The 19689-nt window shown below is 38.7% G+C and overlaps 1 protein-coding gene across 1 annotated transcript; it reads left to right on the forward strand.

Moving 5' to 3' along the window:
- The first annotated feature begins 803 nt into the window (after positions 1-803).
- LOC129399794 (zinc finger MYM-type protein 6-like) lies at positions 804-3373 on the forward strand. The gene is made up of 2 exons (XM_055121167.1): positions 804-889; positions 1427-3373. The coding sequence occupies exons 1-2, from the start codon at positions 804-806 to the stop codon at positions 3270-3272; spliced, it is 1932 nt and encodes a 643-aa protein (XP_054977142.1). The 3' UTR covers positions 3273-3373.
- Positions 3374-19689: the final 16316 nt, after the last annotated feature.

Genomic DNA, 19689 nt, shown 5'->3' on the forward strand with positions numbered 1-19689 from the left:
ATAAGAACACTAAATGAAGAACCAGAAGACCTGGGTCTAGTGTATGTACACATGGCCTTACATTCTCAAAAAGCTGAATACACATTCTTATCTACTATACTTGGAACAATTTCCAGGTTAGATCACATATTTGGTCATAAGAAAAACCTACATAAATATACAGGCATAAAAAATATCAAGTATCCTACCAGGTTAGATCACATATTTGGTCATTGATCACATATTTGGTCATAAATATACAGGCATAAAAAATATCAAGTATCCTATCAGATCACAATGCCACAGAGATAGATATATGAAAAAAATCTAAAAGAGATCTGGAGAAAATCTAAAACTTGAAGACTGAACAAGAGCTAGATCAAAGAGGAAATCTAGGCAGGGATAAAAAATATTCCTTGAGACTAATGATAAAATGTGCTATAGTTAGAGTGAAACCCATGTAATTACAGACTTACCTTAGGAATGGAGAAAAAGATAAAATAAACAATCCAAATGCACATCTCAAACATTTGGAAAACCAACAAAAAATGAATTCTAGGAAGGAAGAAATAATAAAACCAGAGCAGACACCAATAATATAGAGACTGAGAAAGCAATTTAAAAAAATCAAAGAAACTGGAAGCTAGTTCTTTGAAAGAATAAATAAGATAGACAAACCTTTGTCTAGACTCACAAGGGGAAAAACGAGAAACTAGTCAAATAAAGAGGATCAGAAATTAAAGGGTAAAATTGCAACTGAACCTTAAGAAATCCAATATATCATGAGACCTTAATATGAACAACCTTACTCAGTTAAGTAGGAAATGCTTGAAAAAGTGGACAGATTCTTAGAAACATATAATCTCTCAAAACTGGACGAAGAGGAAATAAAAAGAATGAATGTGAAGAAGTGAATTACAGCAAGGAAATTGAAACAGTAATTAAGAATCCTCCCAGAAACAAAAGTACTGGTTCACATGGGTTTACTTGTCAGTTTTATGAAACCTTCAGAGCGTACTTACTGCTGTTGATCCTTAAGTTCTTCCAAAAAAAAAAAATCAAAGACGTGGAAAGTGGATAGGCGCGGAAAGTGTATAGAGGGCGGAAAGTGTATAGAGGCGGGAAAGTGTATAGAGGCGGAAAGTGTATAGGTCGCGGAAAGGTGTAGAGAGGACGGAGAGTGTATAGAGGGAAGACTGGAATAAACTGCAAGTGAGACCAACCATCATGGCTCCGTTCCTTCCTTCGCCTGCCACATCTTCGCCATCAACCTCCCCAGGGTGGGGGAAGTGGCCGGAGGCTACAGAACTCGGGTGGCGGGAGAGAAAGCTGCTGCCCTAGGCCCTGTGCCTGGCTCGGTGTGGTGAGGCATCCCTTCCCTCGCCCGCGCCTTTTCTTTTTATTTTTATACAACTGGCGTCCCTGTGCGTGCACGAACCTCCAACAGGTGTGAAACTAAAGATTTACCAGTGCCTAATGAGAAAAAGGATGCAGAACTTGATTCTCCACCTGCAAAGAAAAAAAGAATAGATTTTCTTCAGACTTATGATGCGGAATATCTAAAAGTTGGCCTTATTGTTTGTCCTGGATCAAAAGAAAGTTCACCGAGGCCACAGTGTGTCATTTGTGGAGAAATCTTATCCAGTGAAAACATGAAGCCCGCAAATCTTTCCCATCACTTGAAGACAAAACATTCGGAATTAGAAAACAAACCATTAGATTTGTTTAAACAAAAATCTCTTGAAATGGAATGTCAAAACAGTTCTTTTAAAAAGTGTTTACTAGTTGAAAAGTCACTCGTGAAAGCTTCTTATTTAATTGCTTTTCAAATTGCTGCCAGTAAGAAGCCATTCTCTATTGCTGAAGAATTAATTAAGCCATATTTAGTAGAAATGTGTTCCGAAGTCTTGGGTTCAAGTGCTGGAGACAAAATGAAAACCATTCCTCTTTCTGATAATACAATTGAACACAGGATTGATGAGCTGTCAGCAGACATCGAAGATCAGCTGATCCAGAAAGTCAGGGAATCAAAGTGGTTTGCCCTTCAGATAGACGAATCATCAGAAATCGCAAATACCACTCTTCTTCTGTGCTACATCCGTTTCATTGATTATGACTGTAATGATATAAAAGAAGAATTATTATGTTGCATTGAAACGCCATCTCAAGTAACTGGTTTTGAAATATTTGAACTAATAAATAAGTATATTGCTAGTAAATCTTTGAATTGGAAACATTGTGTTGGTCTCTGTACAGATGGGGCTGCAAGCATGACTGACAGGTGTTCTGGTTTAAGGACAAAAATTAAAGAAGTTGCCATGAATACTGTGACATTTACACATTGTTTGATTCACCGTGAACATTTAGCAGCAGCAAAGCTGTCTCCCTGCTTACATGAAATTATTTTGCAGTTAGCACAAATTTTAAGTTTTATAAAGAGCAATGCTTTAAATTCAAGAATGCTATCAATTTTGTGTGAAGAGATGGGGTCTGCGCATCTGAATTTACCACTTCATGCAGAAGTACGTTGGATGTCCAGAGGAAAAGTTTTAACAAGATTATTTGAATTACGACATGAAATTGAAATCTTTTTAAATCAGAAGCATTCAAATTTGGCCAAGTATTTTCTTGATGAGGAATGGGTTGCCAAGCTGGCCTATTTATCAGACATTTTTTCATTTATCAATGAACTGAATTTAAGTCTCCAAGGAACTATGACTACTCTCTTTAATTTGTATAATAAGATTGATGTATTTAAGGAAAAGTTAAAAACGTGGTTAAAGCGCACACAAGAGAATGATTATGACATGTTCCCTTCATTTTCTGAATTCTCAAACTCCTCAGATTTTAATAAGAAAAGCATTGCTTGCATTATTTTTGAGCACCTGAAAGGACTTTCTCAAATGTTCAATGACTGCTATCCACCAGAAGAAGACTTACGTTCAGGAAATCGATGGATAATTAATCCTTTCATGAATCATCAAAATAGTAATCTCATGGACTTTGAAGAAGAAAGACTAGCACAGTTATCTTCAGATTTAGGATTGCAATACTCATTTAAATCAATGTCTGTAACTCAGTTTTGGGTAAATGCAAGGACAAGTTACCCAGAACTCCATGAAAAGGCAATGAAGTTTTTATTGCCCTTTTCAACTATTTATTTATGTGATGCTACATTTTTAGCTTTGACTGAATCAAAAGAGAGAAATCTGCTGGTTTCTGGCCGTGCTCTGAGACTTGCAGTCACATCTTTAATTCCAAGGATAGAAAAATTGGTAAAGGAGAAAGAGTAGAAAAACACCCATGTTGATTATTATTAAAGTCTTTAATTTTGTGTTAAATTTTGTATGAATCAAATATTCTCAGTATAATTTCATAATATGGATATGTTTTCAGTGATTAAATGTGTTTTAGTTAAAAAAATCAAAGAAACAGGAATCCTACATAATGTGTTCTATGAAGCTAATTATTACACAAAACAGAGTCATTTTTATTTTTATTTATTTATTTTTGCTTTTTGGGGTCACACCCGGTGATGCTCAAGGGTTACTCCTGGCTCTGCAATCAGGAATTACCCCTGGCGGTGCTCAGTGGACCATATGGTATGGTGGGAATTGAACCCGGGTCAGTAGCGTGCAAGGCAAACGCCCTACCTGCTGTGCTATCGCTTCAGCCCCCAGAGTCATTTTTATTTTATTTTATTTTGTTTTGCTTTTTGATCACACCCGGCGATGCTCAGGGGTTACTCCTGGCTCACACCCGGCGATGAACAGGGGTTTACTCCTGGCTCATGCACTCAGGAATTACTCCTGGCGGTGCTCGGGGGACCATATGGGACGCTGGGAATAGAACCCGGTCGGCCGCTTGCAAGGCAAGCGCCCTACCCGCTGTGCTATCGCTCCAGCTCCCCGCCCCCAGTCATTTTTAAAACGAAAACTTCAGACGAATCTCCTGATGACCATCAATGCAAAAATCCTCAACAAAATCTTAGCAAACTTAATTCAACAATGTATCAAAAACTTATACACCACGATCAATTGGGATTTATTCCAGGGATATAAGGATGATTCGATATACGGAAATTTTTTAACGTAATACACCACATTACTAAAAGGAAAAGTAAAAATAATATGATTATATCAATTTATGTAGAGAAATCTTTTGACCAGATCCAACACCTATTTATGATAAAACCCACAACAACATAGGAGTGGAAGGAACTTTCCTCCTGATAGTAAAGGCTATATATAAGAAGCAAATATTATTCTTAATACCGAAAAACTGAAAGCATTCCCACTGAGATAATGTACAAGGCAAAGATATGTACTATCTCCTCTCTTATTCAAGATTGTATTAGAAGTCCTAGGAATAACGATCATTCAAGAAAAAGAAATCAAAATGTTCAAAATTAGAAAAGAATTCGGACCTGGAGCAATAGCACAGCGGGTAGGGCGTTTGCCTTGCACGCGACCGACCCAGGTTCGATTCCCAGCATCCCATATGGTCCTCTGAGCACCGCCAGGCGTAATTCCTGAGTGCAGAGCCAGGAATAAACCATGAGCATTGCAGGGTATGACCCAAAAAGCAAAACAAAAAAAAAGAAAAGAATTCAAATCATCTCTATTTGTAGATGGCATGACATTATACTTAGAAGACCTAAAAGAGTTCACAAAAAAACTTCTAGAAACAATAAACTGCTACAGCAAAGTGGCCAGCTACAAAGTTAATACACAAAAATCAGTCTCATTCTTATATAGAAATAATGAATAAGAGGAGAAAAATATTTCTCAATTTTCTATTTAAAGCACTATTTTGGATAAAAATTTAATGCATACATGCATATGTATTTGTTTCTTGCTACTTTGGTCATTAATAATTATCTTTATGTATCATTTAATTTTAATACTTTTGAGTTAGTATGATTTACAAATGTATTTCTACTAATTTTTTATCCATAAAATTTTACTATGCTATACACACAGAGTTCCATTATCCTTACAAAATTGTCATCAGTTCTTTCTCATCAGTAAAATGACACTCTCAGTTGATTGATTCCATTTTTTAGGAAGAAATCCATGCTTTGATTTTATTGGCATTGTATATTCATTTATTTTGTTTCATAACAATACACAGATTAGTGAAATAACCTGGTATTTGTTGTCTTCTTCTGACTTACTCTGCTTATAATGATAGATTCCTGTTCAATTAAAGATACATCAAAATTTCAGCAAATCATGGGTTTTCATCTTTTTCATAGCTGAGTAGCATTTTGCTCTGTAGATATGTATATATGTATATATAACAGTGCTATATATTACTTTTAGAGACTTGAATTGTTTTCCAATTTTTAACTATTGCAAACAGTGTTTCCATACACATAGAAGTTGCATATATCTCTTCAGATTAATATTTTTATTTTTCAGGTTGCCAAGAAGTGGGATTGCAGGGAAGTTCTATTAGTTTTTGAGAAATTTCCAAGTTATTTTCTTTAGAGGCTAAAACATACGTCATTCCTAGAAGCAGTGAGTTTGGGGAGGGGAGGATATTTTTGGCTTGGGTGTTACTGCTTTAATTTCATTTTTAACTTTTATTAAAGCACTTTGATTAACAAAGTTATTCATAGATGAGTTTTAGACATAATATTGCAGTGTTGATCCTACCACCAGTGTCAACCTCCTTCCAACAATTTTCCCAGGTTCCCTCCCATATGCCCCTCTATGATTTACAATACGGTTAATGGTAATTTCCCATTTATATAATTCCAACAGAACACCTATCAACAATGTACCCACATTTGTGTCCAAGAATCTCAATTCCACTCAATTTCAACCTCTCTCACCAACTCAGTTGTGTGATCCTTTGTTGCAATCTTCCTGTACATATTTATTTATTTTTTAATTTTAATTTTTTTATTGAGTCACCATGTGGAAAGTTACAAAGTTTTCAGGTTTAAATCTCAGTTATACAATGCTCGAATACCCATCCCTTCACCAGTGCACATATTCCACCACCAAGAATACCAGTATAGCTCCACCCAGCAGCCCCACACCCCTAACCCCCCCACGCCCCTAGCCCCCCCCACCCATAGCCCCCCCGCCTGTGTAACTAATAAATTTCACTTTACTTTCACTTTGATTGCATTCAATATTTCAACAAAACTCACTATTATTGTTTGGAGAGTCACTCCCCTAAAGTCAGACCTGCTGAAAAGGAAGCATTAGATAATTTGTTTTCCATTGCTGAGGATGAAGAGGTATGAGGTCGAGAGACCACACTTAGCGGCCTCTCGGTTTTGGGTTTCTGGATTTTAGTATTTTAGTAACTAAGTCCAGAGAGATATCTGCCAGAAGTTGCATCATTGCCAACTTGTACTTCTCAGTTACATTATATTCCACATATGAGTGCAATCTTTCTATGTCTGTCTCTTTCTTTCTGACTCATTTCGCTCAACATGATACTTTCCATGTTGATCCATTTATATGCAAATTTCATGACTTCATGTTTTCTGACGGCTACATAGTATTCCATTGTGTAGATGTACCAGAGTTTCTTTAACCAGTCATCTGTTTTGGGGCACTCTGTTTTTTCCATATTCTGGCTATTGTAAACAGTGCTGCAATGAACATAGAAATACAGATGCCATCTCTACTGTAGGATAACATAGCCTCAGTAGTTTAAGTTTATTGGGTTACTCCCGTTACAGTGCTCCTATTCCTCTTTGTTTATTTGTAGCTTCTTTCTTGGTGTTCTGTTGACTTGTAAATAATGTTTTTCTCTTCTCCTTGAGCCCTTTGCATAGTTTATTCAGAGCAAGTCCTTTTTGTATGGACACAGGAAGACTTAACAAATGCTATGCTTTTGTAAGCTGGGAGTCATTTGACTCTACTTGATATTTTCCTCCAGGGCATCTGTTCTCTTGACCTAAGCCTCAGCTGCCCTTACTTCCTAGCACCCCCAAAGCACGGTCCCAACGTGGGACAAGAAGGACCCAGGGCAAGCGGTGAGTTGTGTGCTACCCTGGCATCGAGATGGGCCTGGCCAAAGTGCCTAATGCTTAACTATAAGTTAAGAGCTTGATCATGGACAAATGCTGTCATGATCCAAACAGTGATAACTAGATTTGGACCCTGCTAGGGTGAGGAATGATTAATCTGGCCTGATTGCTGTGGTCTGAGCCTGTGGCAAGATGTTGCCAGGAGAGCTGCCTTGCAAGCCTCAATGTATCCCTTGCTATGTCCATACAAAAATAACTAGTATTGAGATGTTAATAAGTTCCTGGACTAAGGAAAAGAAAAAAACCTTAAGAGTGAGGAAGGGCTTTGGAGTGCCCTGCCCTCAGGAAGGACTTTCTTATGTTGATTTTGCGACCTGGCTGGTTGTAGCCTGGAGGGTAAGGTGGGAGAGACAAGTAAGTAGGAGGAGAGAGAGAAGCCAGAGAGAGAAGCAGAGTTGAGCAGTAGATCCAGAGAGAGGCTGGAGCTGGGAGTGCGGGAGATGAGAAAGCTTGAAGATTGAATAAACGGTAACTAATCAGCAACCAGCTTGGTCCTCGTTCTTCCTTCGCCTGTCCTTGACCACCGGCCGTCCCGATCCAGTCCACACACTGCGGTCCCAGTGCACCGAACGCGGGTGGTGAGGCACAGCCGCCCGGAGAGCCCGCGAGTGCACTCGCCCCTCGGCGTGCTTTAGTTTTTTACACTCTACTATACCTTTTTGCCTCTCCGGATTTATATTCCCAGGAGTGGTATTGCTGGGTCAAATGGAAGCTCAATTTCTAATTTTTTTGAGAATCGTCCATATTATTTTCCAAAAGGGCTGAACCAGTTGGCATTCCCACCAGCAGTGAAGAAGAGTCCCTTTCTCCCCACATCCACGCCAACACCAGTTGTTTTTTTTTTTTTTTGGGATGTGGGCCAGTCTCTGTGGTGTGAGATGATATCTCATGGTTGTTTTGATCTGCATTTCCCTGATGATTAGTGATGTGGAACATTTTGTCATGTGCCTCTAAGCCATTCGGATTTCTTCTTTAGGAAAGTTTCTGTTCATTTCATCACCCCATTTTTTGATCGGGTTGGCAGTTTTCTTCTTGTGGAGTTCAACCAGTGCATTGTATATCCTTGTTATCAACCCTTTATCGGATGGGTACTGCGTAAATATCCTTTCTCATTGTGTAGATTGCCTTTGTACTTTTGTCACTGTTTCTCTTGAGGTGCAGAAGCTTCTTAGTTTGAGATAGTCCCATTTATTTATCTCTGTTTTCACGTGCTTGGCCAGTGGCATGTCAGCTTTGAAGATACCTTTGGCATCAATGTCGTGGAGGGTTTTGCCAACCTCGTTTTCAATGTACCTTACGGATTCTGGTCTGATGTTGAGGTCTTTAATCCATTTTGATCTGACTTTTGTAAATGGTGATAGGTGGAGGTCTAAGCCGATTTTTTTGCATGTAGCTGGTCCAGTTTTGCCAGCACAATTTATTAAACATGCTTTCCTTGCTCCACTTCGCCTTTTTTGCTCCCTTATCAAAGATTAGATGGTCATATATTTGGGGGATGTGTCTGAGTATTCAACCCTGTTCCATTGGTCTGCCGCTCTGTCTTTGTTCCAGTACCAAGCTGTTTTAATGACTACCGCTTTGTAGTAGAGTTGGAAGTTGGGGAGGTTGATTCCTTCCATTTTCTTTTTCCCAAGAATTGCTTTAGCTGTTCGTGGGGGCTTATTGTTCGATATGAATTTCAGGAGCTCTTGCTCCATTTCTTTGAAGAATGACAAGGGTATCCCTATAGGGATCGCATTGAATTTGTACAATGCTTTGGGGAGAATTGCCATTTTGACAATATTAATTCTTCCAATCCATTAGCAGGGGATATTTTTCCATTTCCTCATGTCTTCTTTTATTTCCTGAAATAGCGTTTTGTAGTTTTCATTATACAAGTCCTTTACCTCCTTAGTTAAGCTGATTCCAAGGTATTTGATTTTTGAGGCACAATTGTGAACGGGATAGCTTTTATCATGTCGCTTTCTTCTCTCTCACTATTTGCATATAAGAAAGCCATGGACTTTTGGGTATTGATTTTATAGCCTGCAACTTTACCATACGAGTCAATTGTTTCTAGGAGTTTCTTGGTAGAGGTTTTAGGGTTTTCTAAGTATAATATCATATCATCATCTAATAGTGAGAGCTTGAATTCATCCTTTCCTAGCTGAATGCCCTTAATATCTTTTTCTTGCCTAATCGCTATTGCAAGTACTTCCAGTACTATATTGAACAGAAGAGGAGAGAGTGGGCATCCTTGTCTCCTCCCTGTTCTCAGAGGGAAGGGTCTTAGTTTTTCCCCATTGAGGATGATGCTTGCCTTAGGCTTGTGGTAGATGGCTTTGACTATATTGAGGAAGGTCCCTTCTATACCCATTTTGGCGAGAGTTTTCATCATAAACGAGTGCTGGATCTTGTCAAATGCTTTCTCTGCATCTATTGATATGATTATATGACTTTCATCTTTTCTTTTGTTGATATGATGGATTATGTTGATTGATTTCCGAATGTTAAACCATCCTTGCATCCCCGGGATGAATCCCACTTGGTCGTGGTGTATGATCTTTTTGATGAGTTGTTGAATTCTGTCTGCTAATATTTTGTTGAGAATCTTCGCATCTGTGTTCATCAGGTATATTGGCCTATAGTTTTCTTTTTTGTGGTGTCCTTGTTTGCTTTTGGTATTAGGGAGATGTGAGCCTCATAGAAACTGTTTGGGAGGGTTTCTGTTTCTTCAATTTCCTGGAAAAGATTGAGAAGAACTGGCAATAGGTCCTCTTTAAATGTTTGGAAGAATTCGCTAGTGAATCCGTCTGGGCCTAGGCTTTTGTGTTTGGGAAGACTTTTGATTTCTGTTTCAATTTCCTTCATCTCATAGGACTATTCAGGAACTCCAGGTATTCGTGGTTTAGCCTTGGGAGATTATAGGAATCCAGGAATTTATCCATTTCTTCTAGGTTCTCTTGTTTCGTGGCATACAGATTTTCAAAGTAGTCTCTGATGATCTTTTGAATTTCATTGGTTTCTGTTGCGATGTCCCCCTTTTCATTTCTTATTCGACTTATAATTGTTCTCTCTCTTTCTTTGTGAGTCTTGCTAGTGGTTTATCAATCTTATTTATTTTCTCAAAGAACCAGCTCTTGGTTTCACTGATCTTTCGAATTGTCTTTTGGGTATCCATGTCGTTAATTTCTGCTCAAAGTTTTATTATCTCTTTCCTTCTGCCTGGTTTGGGCTTTTTTTGTTGGTTCTTTTCTAAGGTCTTGAGCTGTGAAGTCAAGTTATTTATGCGGGCCCTTTCTTCCTTCCTGAGATATGATTGCAGAGCTATAAATTTTCCCCTTAAAACAACTTTAGCTGCGTCCCACAGGTTCTGGTAGCTCATGTCTTCATTCTCATTTGTTTCCAGGTACCTTTTGATTTCCTCCTTGATTTCCTTCCTGACCCACTCATTGTTCAACATCGAGCTATTTAATTCCCAGGTGTTTGATTTATTTTTCTGAATCTGTCCATGATTAACTTCTATTTTCAGTGCATCATGGTCTGAAAAAATAGCTGGTACAATGTCTATTTTGTTGATTCTGTTGAGGTATGTTGCGTGGCCCAGCGCATGGTCTATTCTGGAAAATGTTCCATGTGCACTGGAAAAGAATATGTATCCCCTTTTTTTGGATATAGAGCCCTGTATAGATCTATTAGCCCTCTCTCTTCTATTTTTTCCTTCAAAGCCATTATTTCCTTGGTGAGTTTTAATCTTCTTGATCTGTCCAGAGGTGATAGGGCGGTGTTGAAGTCTCCAACTACTATTGTGTTGCCCACAATGTCCTTCTTAAGGTCTGATAGCAGCTGTTGTAGGTATTTGGCTGGCCCCTCATTGGGTGCAAACACGTTTAGGAGTGTGATTTCTTCCTGCTGTACATATCCCTTGATTAATAAAACGTGGTCTTCACTATCCCTTCTAATCTTTTTCAACCTGAAGTGTATGTTGTCTGATACTAATAAAGCCACCCCAGCTTTTTTGAGGGAGTTGTTTGCTTGCAGAATTGTTTTCCATCCTTTGACTTTGAGTCTGTGTTTGTTCTGGCTATTCAGATGTGTTTCTTGCAGGCAGCAGAATGTTGGGTTGAGTCTCTGAATCCATTTTGCCAGTCTGTGTCTCTTAATTGGTGAATTAAGACCATTGACATTGAGAGAGATTATTGTCATAGCGTTTTGTGCCATCTTTCTGTAATTTTTTTTTTTGCTTGTAGGGGTTTTTCTTGTCTTATAGTAGCCCCTTTACACCTTCTTTTAGGTTTGGTTTAGAGTATATGAAGTTCCTGAGTTGTTGTTTATCCACAAAATAGTGTATATTTCCTTCGAGTTTGAATGAGAGTTTGGCCGGATAAAGTATTCTTGGTGAGGCATTCATTTCATAGAGTTTTTTCACTATATACCACCACTGCCTTCGAGCTTGAAGGGTTTCCTCCGATAGGTCTGCTGTGAAACTAAGGGGTGCTCCATTGTATGTGATTTCCTTCTTCAACCTTGCAGCTTGCAGTAATGTGTCTCTATCTGTTACGTCCATCATCCTAACTATGATATGTCTTGGAGTTTTTCTGTTAGGGTCTGTTTTAGCTGGTACCCTTCTGGCTCCTTGATTCTGGATGTCTGCATTGTCCATCTCTGGGAACTTTTCAGCAATGATTTTTTTTTGACTGTGGCTTTTTCATTTGGGTTGGTTCCCTGTCCTTCTGGTAGTCCAATGATTCTAATGTTCCTCTTGAATTCATCCCCTAGGACTCTAATTCTCCCTAGAGCTATTTTGAGATCTCTCCCCATTGATTGTTGTTGCCTATAGGCTGCCTGGAGCTGATATTCAAGCTCACTGATTCTGTCCTCTGCTGCAGTCATTCTATTGTTTAGGGCACCCACTGAGTTTTTTAATTCATCTACGGAATCCTTTATTTGTGACATTTCCTTCTGTAGTTTTTTTTCTTTCTGTTCTCATTTCTTCCCATAATTTCTCAGCTGTCTGTTGTATCGTTTCTGTGAGGTCCTTCTTTAATGTAACGAATACCTTGTCAAACTTTCGTTGAGTTGATTGAACATCTTGAGGATTTCACCTCTGAATTCTTTATCGGAGAGCTCCAGTTTGTAGGTAAGGTCTACTGATGCATTAAGACTCTTTTCTTCGTCTTCCCCTTGTGGCGGGGATTTGCGCTGTTTCTTCATATTGCTGTGGTAGTATGGAAAAAGCGGCCTTGAAGTTCACCTCTGGTTGTGAAAAAGGATTCTGCATGGGCTTAGTCAGTGGTGATTAATTTCTTCTGTACTCCTTCTAGAACATGTCCCTCTCTGATGTTCCTCTATTATTTATGTGAAACTTCAAGCAATACTTTTTGAGAATGAGGTCCGTTAGCTTTGGCTTGAATAGCTGCTTCTATTCATTGGTAGTTTTTGAAATTTGGAATTAGCTAGGAACTTATTTAGGAAGTATTTTAAGGCCCTCTAAGATGATAATCAGGGATATAGGTGATGAATATTGAGAAGTGCCAAATAATTGCTTGGTATTTGAAAAAAATAACTGCGGCCATGTTAGTGGGTGCTGCTCCAGAGGAGGCCACGCCCACTTTGTTGAATCCACGCCCACTTTTGTTGAGACCACGCCCACTAACACAATGTGGCTGGGTGACCTCAGGGAGTGGGGAGGTGCAGGCGCAGATGGGATGGCGCCCGTTCACTCCACTAACCTGAAAAAGGGAGCAGAACAGTGGGCCGGTGCTGGAAGGTGATGAGGGTCTAGGTGGGTGTTGCTCAGAAAGGGTGGAGCCAGGGTCCGAGGAAGATGTCACAGGGGGGGGAGGTGCAGGCGCAGATGGGATGGCACCCGTTCACTCCACTAACCTGAAAAAGCCTTCCTGTACATATTTAAGTTTCAGATATGACAGAGATAATTCTTTATATATCACTTTCTTTCTGACTTACTTCACTAAACTGGACACTCAAGTTCCATCCATCACGAATCACGAAATCCCATTTCTGTCGAATTTCTCGAGTGGTCTCAGTAGCCTCTCCATTCGTCCTATCCCTGAGATTTTAGAAGCCTCTCTCTACTCGACCTTCCCAACGATGCCGCATTGGAGGCTATTTCAGGGTCAGGAGAATGAGATCCAGCTTGTTACTGGCTTTGGCATATGAATACAGCATGGGAAGCTTGCGAGGCTCTCCCAAGTGGGCAGGAAACTCTCAGTAGCTTTCTAGTTTCTCCCAGAGGGAGAAGTAAGTTATAAGATATCGCTTCTGGTAGCTTGCTTTTAAGTCTCTGGATGTTGGCTGTTGATGGGATTACACACACCTGGGTTCTGGCATGTTGCTGAAAATTGCATGATTTTGTTCTTCCTTAGAGCTGCAATAATATTTCTTAGGTTATTACATTCTTTACATTCACTCTATTCTTTGAATATAATGTGTTCCACTATATGCCATTTACTTGCACATGCCATAAATTGTGTATTTGTCCATTGTGTAATGCATTCCATTTTCATAGCTGCATAGTTTTCCATATAACAAATTCTTGATCCATCTATCATCAATTTTTGTTATTTAAGTAGTTTGTTTCATATCATGGATACTGTACTAGATGCAGAAATGAAGTCAAGAAGAAATATCACTATATTATAGGGTAATACTATTCCTAAAGGGAATCATCATAAGGGGAAATCATCATCATAAAGGGAAATATATATACTTATTTTTATTTATATACATAAGAGCCTGGCAAGCTCCCCGTGGCTTATTCAATATGCCAAAAACAGTCACAATAACAGGTCTCATTCCCCTGACCCTGAAAGAGCCTCCAATCATTGGGAAAAACGGGTAAGGAGAGGCTGGGATGAATGGAGACGTTACTGGAGCCCGCTTGAGTAAATCGATGAACAATGGGATGACAGTGATACTATTCCTAAAATTTTAATATTTTAAGTAACTTTGATTTGCAAAGATAGTTACTTAAATATCTAATTTTTAGACATATAATATTTAAACACCAATCCTGCACCAGTGTCAACTTTCATTCCATCTGTGTTTCCAAACTGCATCCCCTGCCCCACCTAACAGCTTGTAAAGTACATTAAAAATTTCAGTGCTTGAAACTTAGATCTCATACTTTCAGTATTGCTGAGTGGGTACTTTTGTGTACTCCTCACATCAAAAAAATAATTGAAGCCCCGATTCTTGTTCCCCATCACTTTCCTTTCTCATCTTCTTCCTTCTCACCTTAGTTTCTTTCTTTGTCTGTCCTTTTTTTCCTTATACACTGTAACCAAGTGTGATCTAGGCATCCCTCTTGACTATATTACATTTTTAGTCCAGATATCACATATACCACAGCTAAGTGAGATCATTCTGCTTTTCTCCTTCTTCTGGTTTAATTCATCCTTATATCTTCCAGTTCCAACTAGGTTGCAGAAAATTGCATGATTTTATCATTCATTGCAGTTTCATAGTATTCAATAAGTACTGCATAAATAATGGTGAGTATGAGTCCTCTTGAATGAACATACTTTGTCTTGGGGAAAAATGCCCCAAAGTGGAATTTCTGCCATATGGAAGCTCAGTTGTAAGTTTACTGAGAACTCTCCCTACTGTTATATATTTTTATTTTATTTTTAAAATTTTATTCTTTTGTTGAATCACCATGTGGAAAGTTACAAATCTTTCAGGTTTAAGTCTCAGTTATACAATGCTCAAACACCCATCCCTTCACCAGTGCACATATTCCACCACCAAGAATCACGGTTATCCTCCCCCCTTTCCCCCACCTCCCAAGCCCCCCACCCCGCATGTGTAACTGGTAAATTTCACTTTACTTTCACTTTACTATGATTACATTCAATATTTCAACAAAAAACTCACTGTTATTGATTTGGAGTTTCTCCCCCCTAAAGTCGACCTGCTGAAAAGAAAGCATTTGATAATTTGTTTTACATTGCTGAGAATGAAGAGATATGAGGTCAGGAGGCCGCACTAGCAGCCGCACAGTTTTGGATTTCTGTATTTTAGTAACTAAGTCCAGAGAAATATCTGCCAGAAATCACAATATTGTAAGTTTGTACCTCTCAGCTACTTTATATTCCACATATGAGTGCAATCTTTCTATGTTTGTCTCTTTCTTTCTGACTCATTTCACTCAGCATGATACTTTCCATGTTGATACACTTATATGCAAATTTCATGACTTCATGTTTTCTGATAGCTATGTAGTATTCCATTGTGTAGATATACCAGAGTTTCTTTAGCCAATCATCTGTTTTCGGGCACTCTAGTTTTTTCCATACTGTGGCTATTGTAAACAGAGCGGCAATGAACATAGAAATGCAGATGTCATCTCTACTATACCTTTTTGCCTCTCCGGGATATATTCCCAGGAGTGGTATTGCTGGGTCAAATGGAAGCTCAATTTCTAACTTTTTGAGAATCGTCCATATTGTTTTCCAAAAGGGCTGAACCAGTCGGCATTCCCACCAGCAGTTAAGGAGAGTCCTTTTCTCCCCACATCCATGCCAACACCGGTTGCTTTTGTTTTTTGAGATGTGGGCCAGTCTCTGTGGTGTGAGATGATATCTCATTGTTGTTTTGATCTGCATCTCCCTGATGATTAATGATGTTGAACATTTTCTTATGTGCCTCTCAGCCATTCGGGTTTCTTCTTTGGGAAAGTTTCTGTTCATTTCATCACCCCATTTTTTGATCGGGTTGACAGTTTTCTTCTTGTGGCGTTCAACCAGTGCATTTTATATCCTTGTTATGAACCCTTTATCGGATGGGTACTGCGTAAATATCCTTTTCCATTCTGTATATTGTCTTTGTACTTTGGTCACTGTTTCTTTTGAGGTGCAGGAGCTTCTTAGTTTGAGATAGTCCCATTTATTTATCTTTGTTTTCACTTGCTTGACCAGTGGCATGTCAGCTTTGAAGATACCGTTGGCTTCAATTTCGTGGAGGGTTTTGCCGACCTTGTCTTCAATGTACCTTAGGGATTCTGGTATGATGTTGAGGTCTTTAATCCATTTTGATCTGATTTTTGTACATGGTGATAGATGGAGGTCTAAGACCATTTTTTTTGCATGTAGCCATCTAGTTTTGCCAGCACAATTTGTTATACATGCTTTCCTTGCTCCACTTCACATTTCTTGCTCCCTTATCAAAGATTAGATGATCATATATTTGGGGGTGTGTGTCAGAGTATTCAACCCTGTTCCATTGGTCTGCAGCTCTGCCTTTTTTTCCAGTACCATGATGTTTTAATGACTACCGCTTTGTAGTAGAGTTGGAAGTTGGGGAGGTTGATCCCTCCCATTTTCTTTCTACTGTTTTATACAGTGGATCTAACTAGATAATATTCCCACCAGAACACTAGACTACTTTCACCACTCCCTACTAATCAGATTATTCTTACTGTTTTAAAATTAAAGTATTGAATGACTATGAATTGCAATGTTATAAAGTTGTTCATGAATGAGTTTCAGAGGTACAATGTTTGAGTATCAACCCTTCTCCAAATCAACTTTCCTCCATCAATGTGTTCGTCCAGCCCCTAACCTGGCTCTCTGGAACACACTTTTTGTTTGTTCTTTTTTATCTTTTGGGTGCTTTAGTTTATAATTCTGTTACTGACTGTCCCCAGCCTTAAAGTTATGAACTCAGACAAAGGGAAGCTCTGGGACGCAATTCTGAGGCCTTGCACAGCTGCTGGACTCTGCCTCTATGCCAGGCGCTGGCCCAACTTATGTCACTCCAACCTCTAATGCAGGTGTGCACACTTCAGACCCTGACCTGCACCTTTCCCAATCTGAATGTCCATAAAAACTCACACACTCCCACAAAGGGAAGACTCGGGACCTGATATTGCACTCTTGCACAGTCCCTGAGCCTATATATACATATTCCAGAAACTGGCTTCATTTCAGTTCCACATTCTAACGTGTCTGCCGTGCTTCTGGCCAAACTCCATAGCCTCAAGACTGAGCCTCACAGAGAACTTAACCTGACAAAAACTCAGGTTCATGTGTCTCTGTGACTTAAAACTCCAGGCCTTCTTGGATTCTGGATGAGCTACATTCACCTACCTGCCTGTACTTTCAAAAGCCCTGATAATCATGCCCACACTCCAACCCTACTGTCCAGTTAAAATTTAAGTTAAACTGGACTTCCCAGTTAAAAATTCTGGATTTCCTGTAATATGAAGCCACATTTGTGGCTGTGTGACATCTCCAAATTCTATACCACTGACAACCCATTAGTAGCACACCAAATTGGATGGACTGTGACATATCTTGATTAACAAAAGCAGTAACACAAAAGGTTTACCTTTAACATCTAAGTAATTCCTTAGACAAGGACTTAATGTTCCCATGGTAAGATGTAACAATTTTCAATAATTTTATTCTAAGGAAACCTTTTTAATCATTCCATCAGCAATTTATTGACAAAATAGCACTGCACTGTAGCACTGTTGTCCTGTTGTTCATCGATTTGCTTGAGCGAGTACCGGTAACATCTCCATTGTGAGACTTGTTGTTACTGTTTTTGGCATATTGAATATCCCACGGGTAGCTTGCCAGGCTCTGCCGTGCGGGCAGGATACTCTCAGTAGCTTGCCAGGCTCTCTGAGAAGGACGGAGGAATCGAATCCAGGTCGGCCGCTTGCAAGGCAAACCCCCTACCCGCTGTGCTATTGCTCCAGTCCTTATACCACAAAATAGCAATATAAAATGAATTATTGTGGTCATGATGTGGGGTCAGGCTTTAGGAGTGGTTGAGAACATTGGAGACAATGATTGGAGGGAAGGTGATAGTGGTATAAAGATTGGTTGGGAATATTGAATGCCTATACCAAATAGTTGTGAACAATTTTGTAAACTATCCTGTTTAAATGAAATGTGGGGTTAAAAATAAACCACACAAAAGAAATCAAGGCAAGTTCCCAAGACCACAAATATGCTTGAGGCAGGTTGATGAGGGCCTAAGATCAACACTCATTGCACTAGCACAGAGATTAAGAAAGCACTTCCCAGTGATATTAAGCAATCGCTAGATGATAAATTCAATCAACTCAAAGAAGAAATTTTTCAGAAGATTAGAGCTTCATACAAATTGAAATTAAAGATGTAAAGAACACACTAGCAGACCTTAGTAACAGAATCTCACATGAGGGAATGGGACCATTTAGACAAATTTGAATACAAAATATAGGCCAGTATTAATAAAGAAGTAGCAAAGGAAAAAACAAAAGAATGAAAGAAAATGTCATTTACATAATGAATAAAGGCGAAAGAATAATATACATAATAAAGGAATGCCTCACCATGAGGAAAAGGGGAATGGAGAAGAAAGAGTGGTAGAGAGATAATACCTGAGAACTCTGTAGGGAGGTATTTTCACACATTCACAAGGCCAAAAGAGTACCAAACAAAATAGATCCAAGCAGATGAACACCAAGACACACAGTAATCAAACTAACACAATCCAAAGAGAGAGACAAACTTTTTAAAGCAGCAAGAGAGAGAAGAAAAAATTAAATATAAGGGAATAACAGAAGAATCACAAAAGGTCTTGCATATTAAATAGTTCAGGTAAGAAAAGAGTGGAGCTGTTTATTCAAGTTACTTAATAAAACTTTCAAATAGAGTACTACCCAGCAAAGCTCCCATTTAAATGGGAGGAAGAGATAAAATCATTCTCAGACAAATAAGAGCTGACTACATTTTGTAATAACAAAGTGAACCTGAATGAACTAATGTAAGATCACTTATATAAAACAAATAACCAATTGTGAACACCACACACTTACACAGTAAAATAGCAACATAGCCAGATATAATAATAACATTTCTGAATGTCAACAGATATCCTCTTTCATCAAAAGGCACAGAGTGACAGGTTGAATCAAGAAACAAAATCTATCTACTTGCTGTTTACAGAAAACACATCTAAGATCACAGGATAGACACAGGCTCAAAGTAAAAGAATGGAAAAATTCATATTAGTCAATGAAAATCAAACAAACAAAATCTGGGATCCATATTTAGATCAGACCAAACTGCATTCAATCTAAAGAAATTAAATCGAGACAGGCATGGACACTACTTTTTGAACAAAGAAGTGAAAGACCAAGAAATGTTAACTCTAATCAACATATACATACCAAATGTTGGGTCAGTGAAGTTTTTGACTTTTTCTCCCAACCCTAGAGAAACATATGGATTTAAACATTATAGTAGTGGGAGACCTCAATACCCCACAGTCACCACTAGGTGGACCCACTAGACAGGATACCAGTTAAGACACAAGTTCTTAAATGAAGAATCAAAAGAGCTGGGACTAATGAATTTATAAAAGGCCTTCTATACTCAAAAAGCCAAATACACATTCTTCTTCAGGCACATGGATCATTCTCGGGGTATATCACATATAAGGACATAAGTATAACTCACATAAATTCACAAGTAGAAGAATGATACAAAACATCAATCACAAAGTCATGGACAGAGAAATTAATCATAAAAAGGAGATGTGAGAAACTATAAAACCTAAAACTGAAAAACGTGATGATACATAACAGCTGTATCAAAGAGAACCAAAGGAAGAAATAAAAAATTCCTTGAGACTAATGATAATGAATTAACAAGCTACTA

This window comes from Sorex araneus, chromosome X (genome assembly GCF_027595985.1).
Source record: "Sorex araneus isolate mSorAra2 chromosome X, mSorAra2.pri, whole genome shotgun sequence".
Taxonomy (NCBI): domain Eukaryota; kingdom Metazoa; phylum Chordata; class Mammalia; order Eulipotyphla; family Soricidae; genus Sorex; species Sorex araneus.

Bases quoted from the DNA above. Each gene is read 5' to 3' on its own strand.
- LOC129399794 (XM_055121167.1), top strand. From the start codon at position 804: ATGCTTGAAAAAGTGGACAGATTCTTAGAAACATATAATCTCTCAAAA. The intron at 890-1,426 runs GTGAATTACAGC...AACCTCCAACAG, and splicing joins AAAAGAATGAATGTGAAGAA to GTGTGAAACTAAAGATTTAC.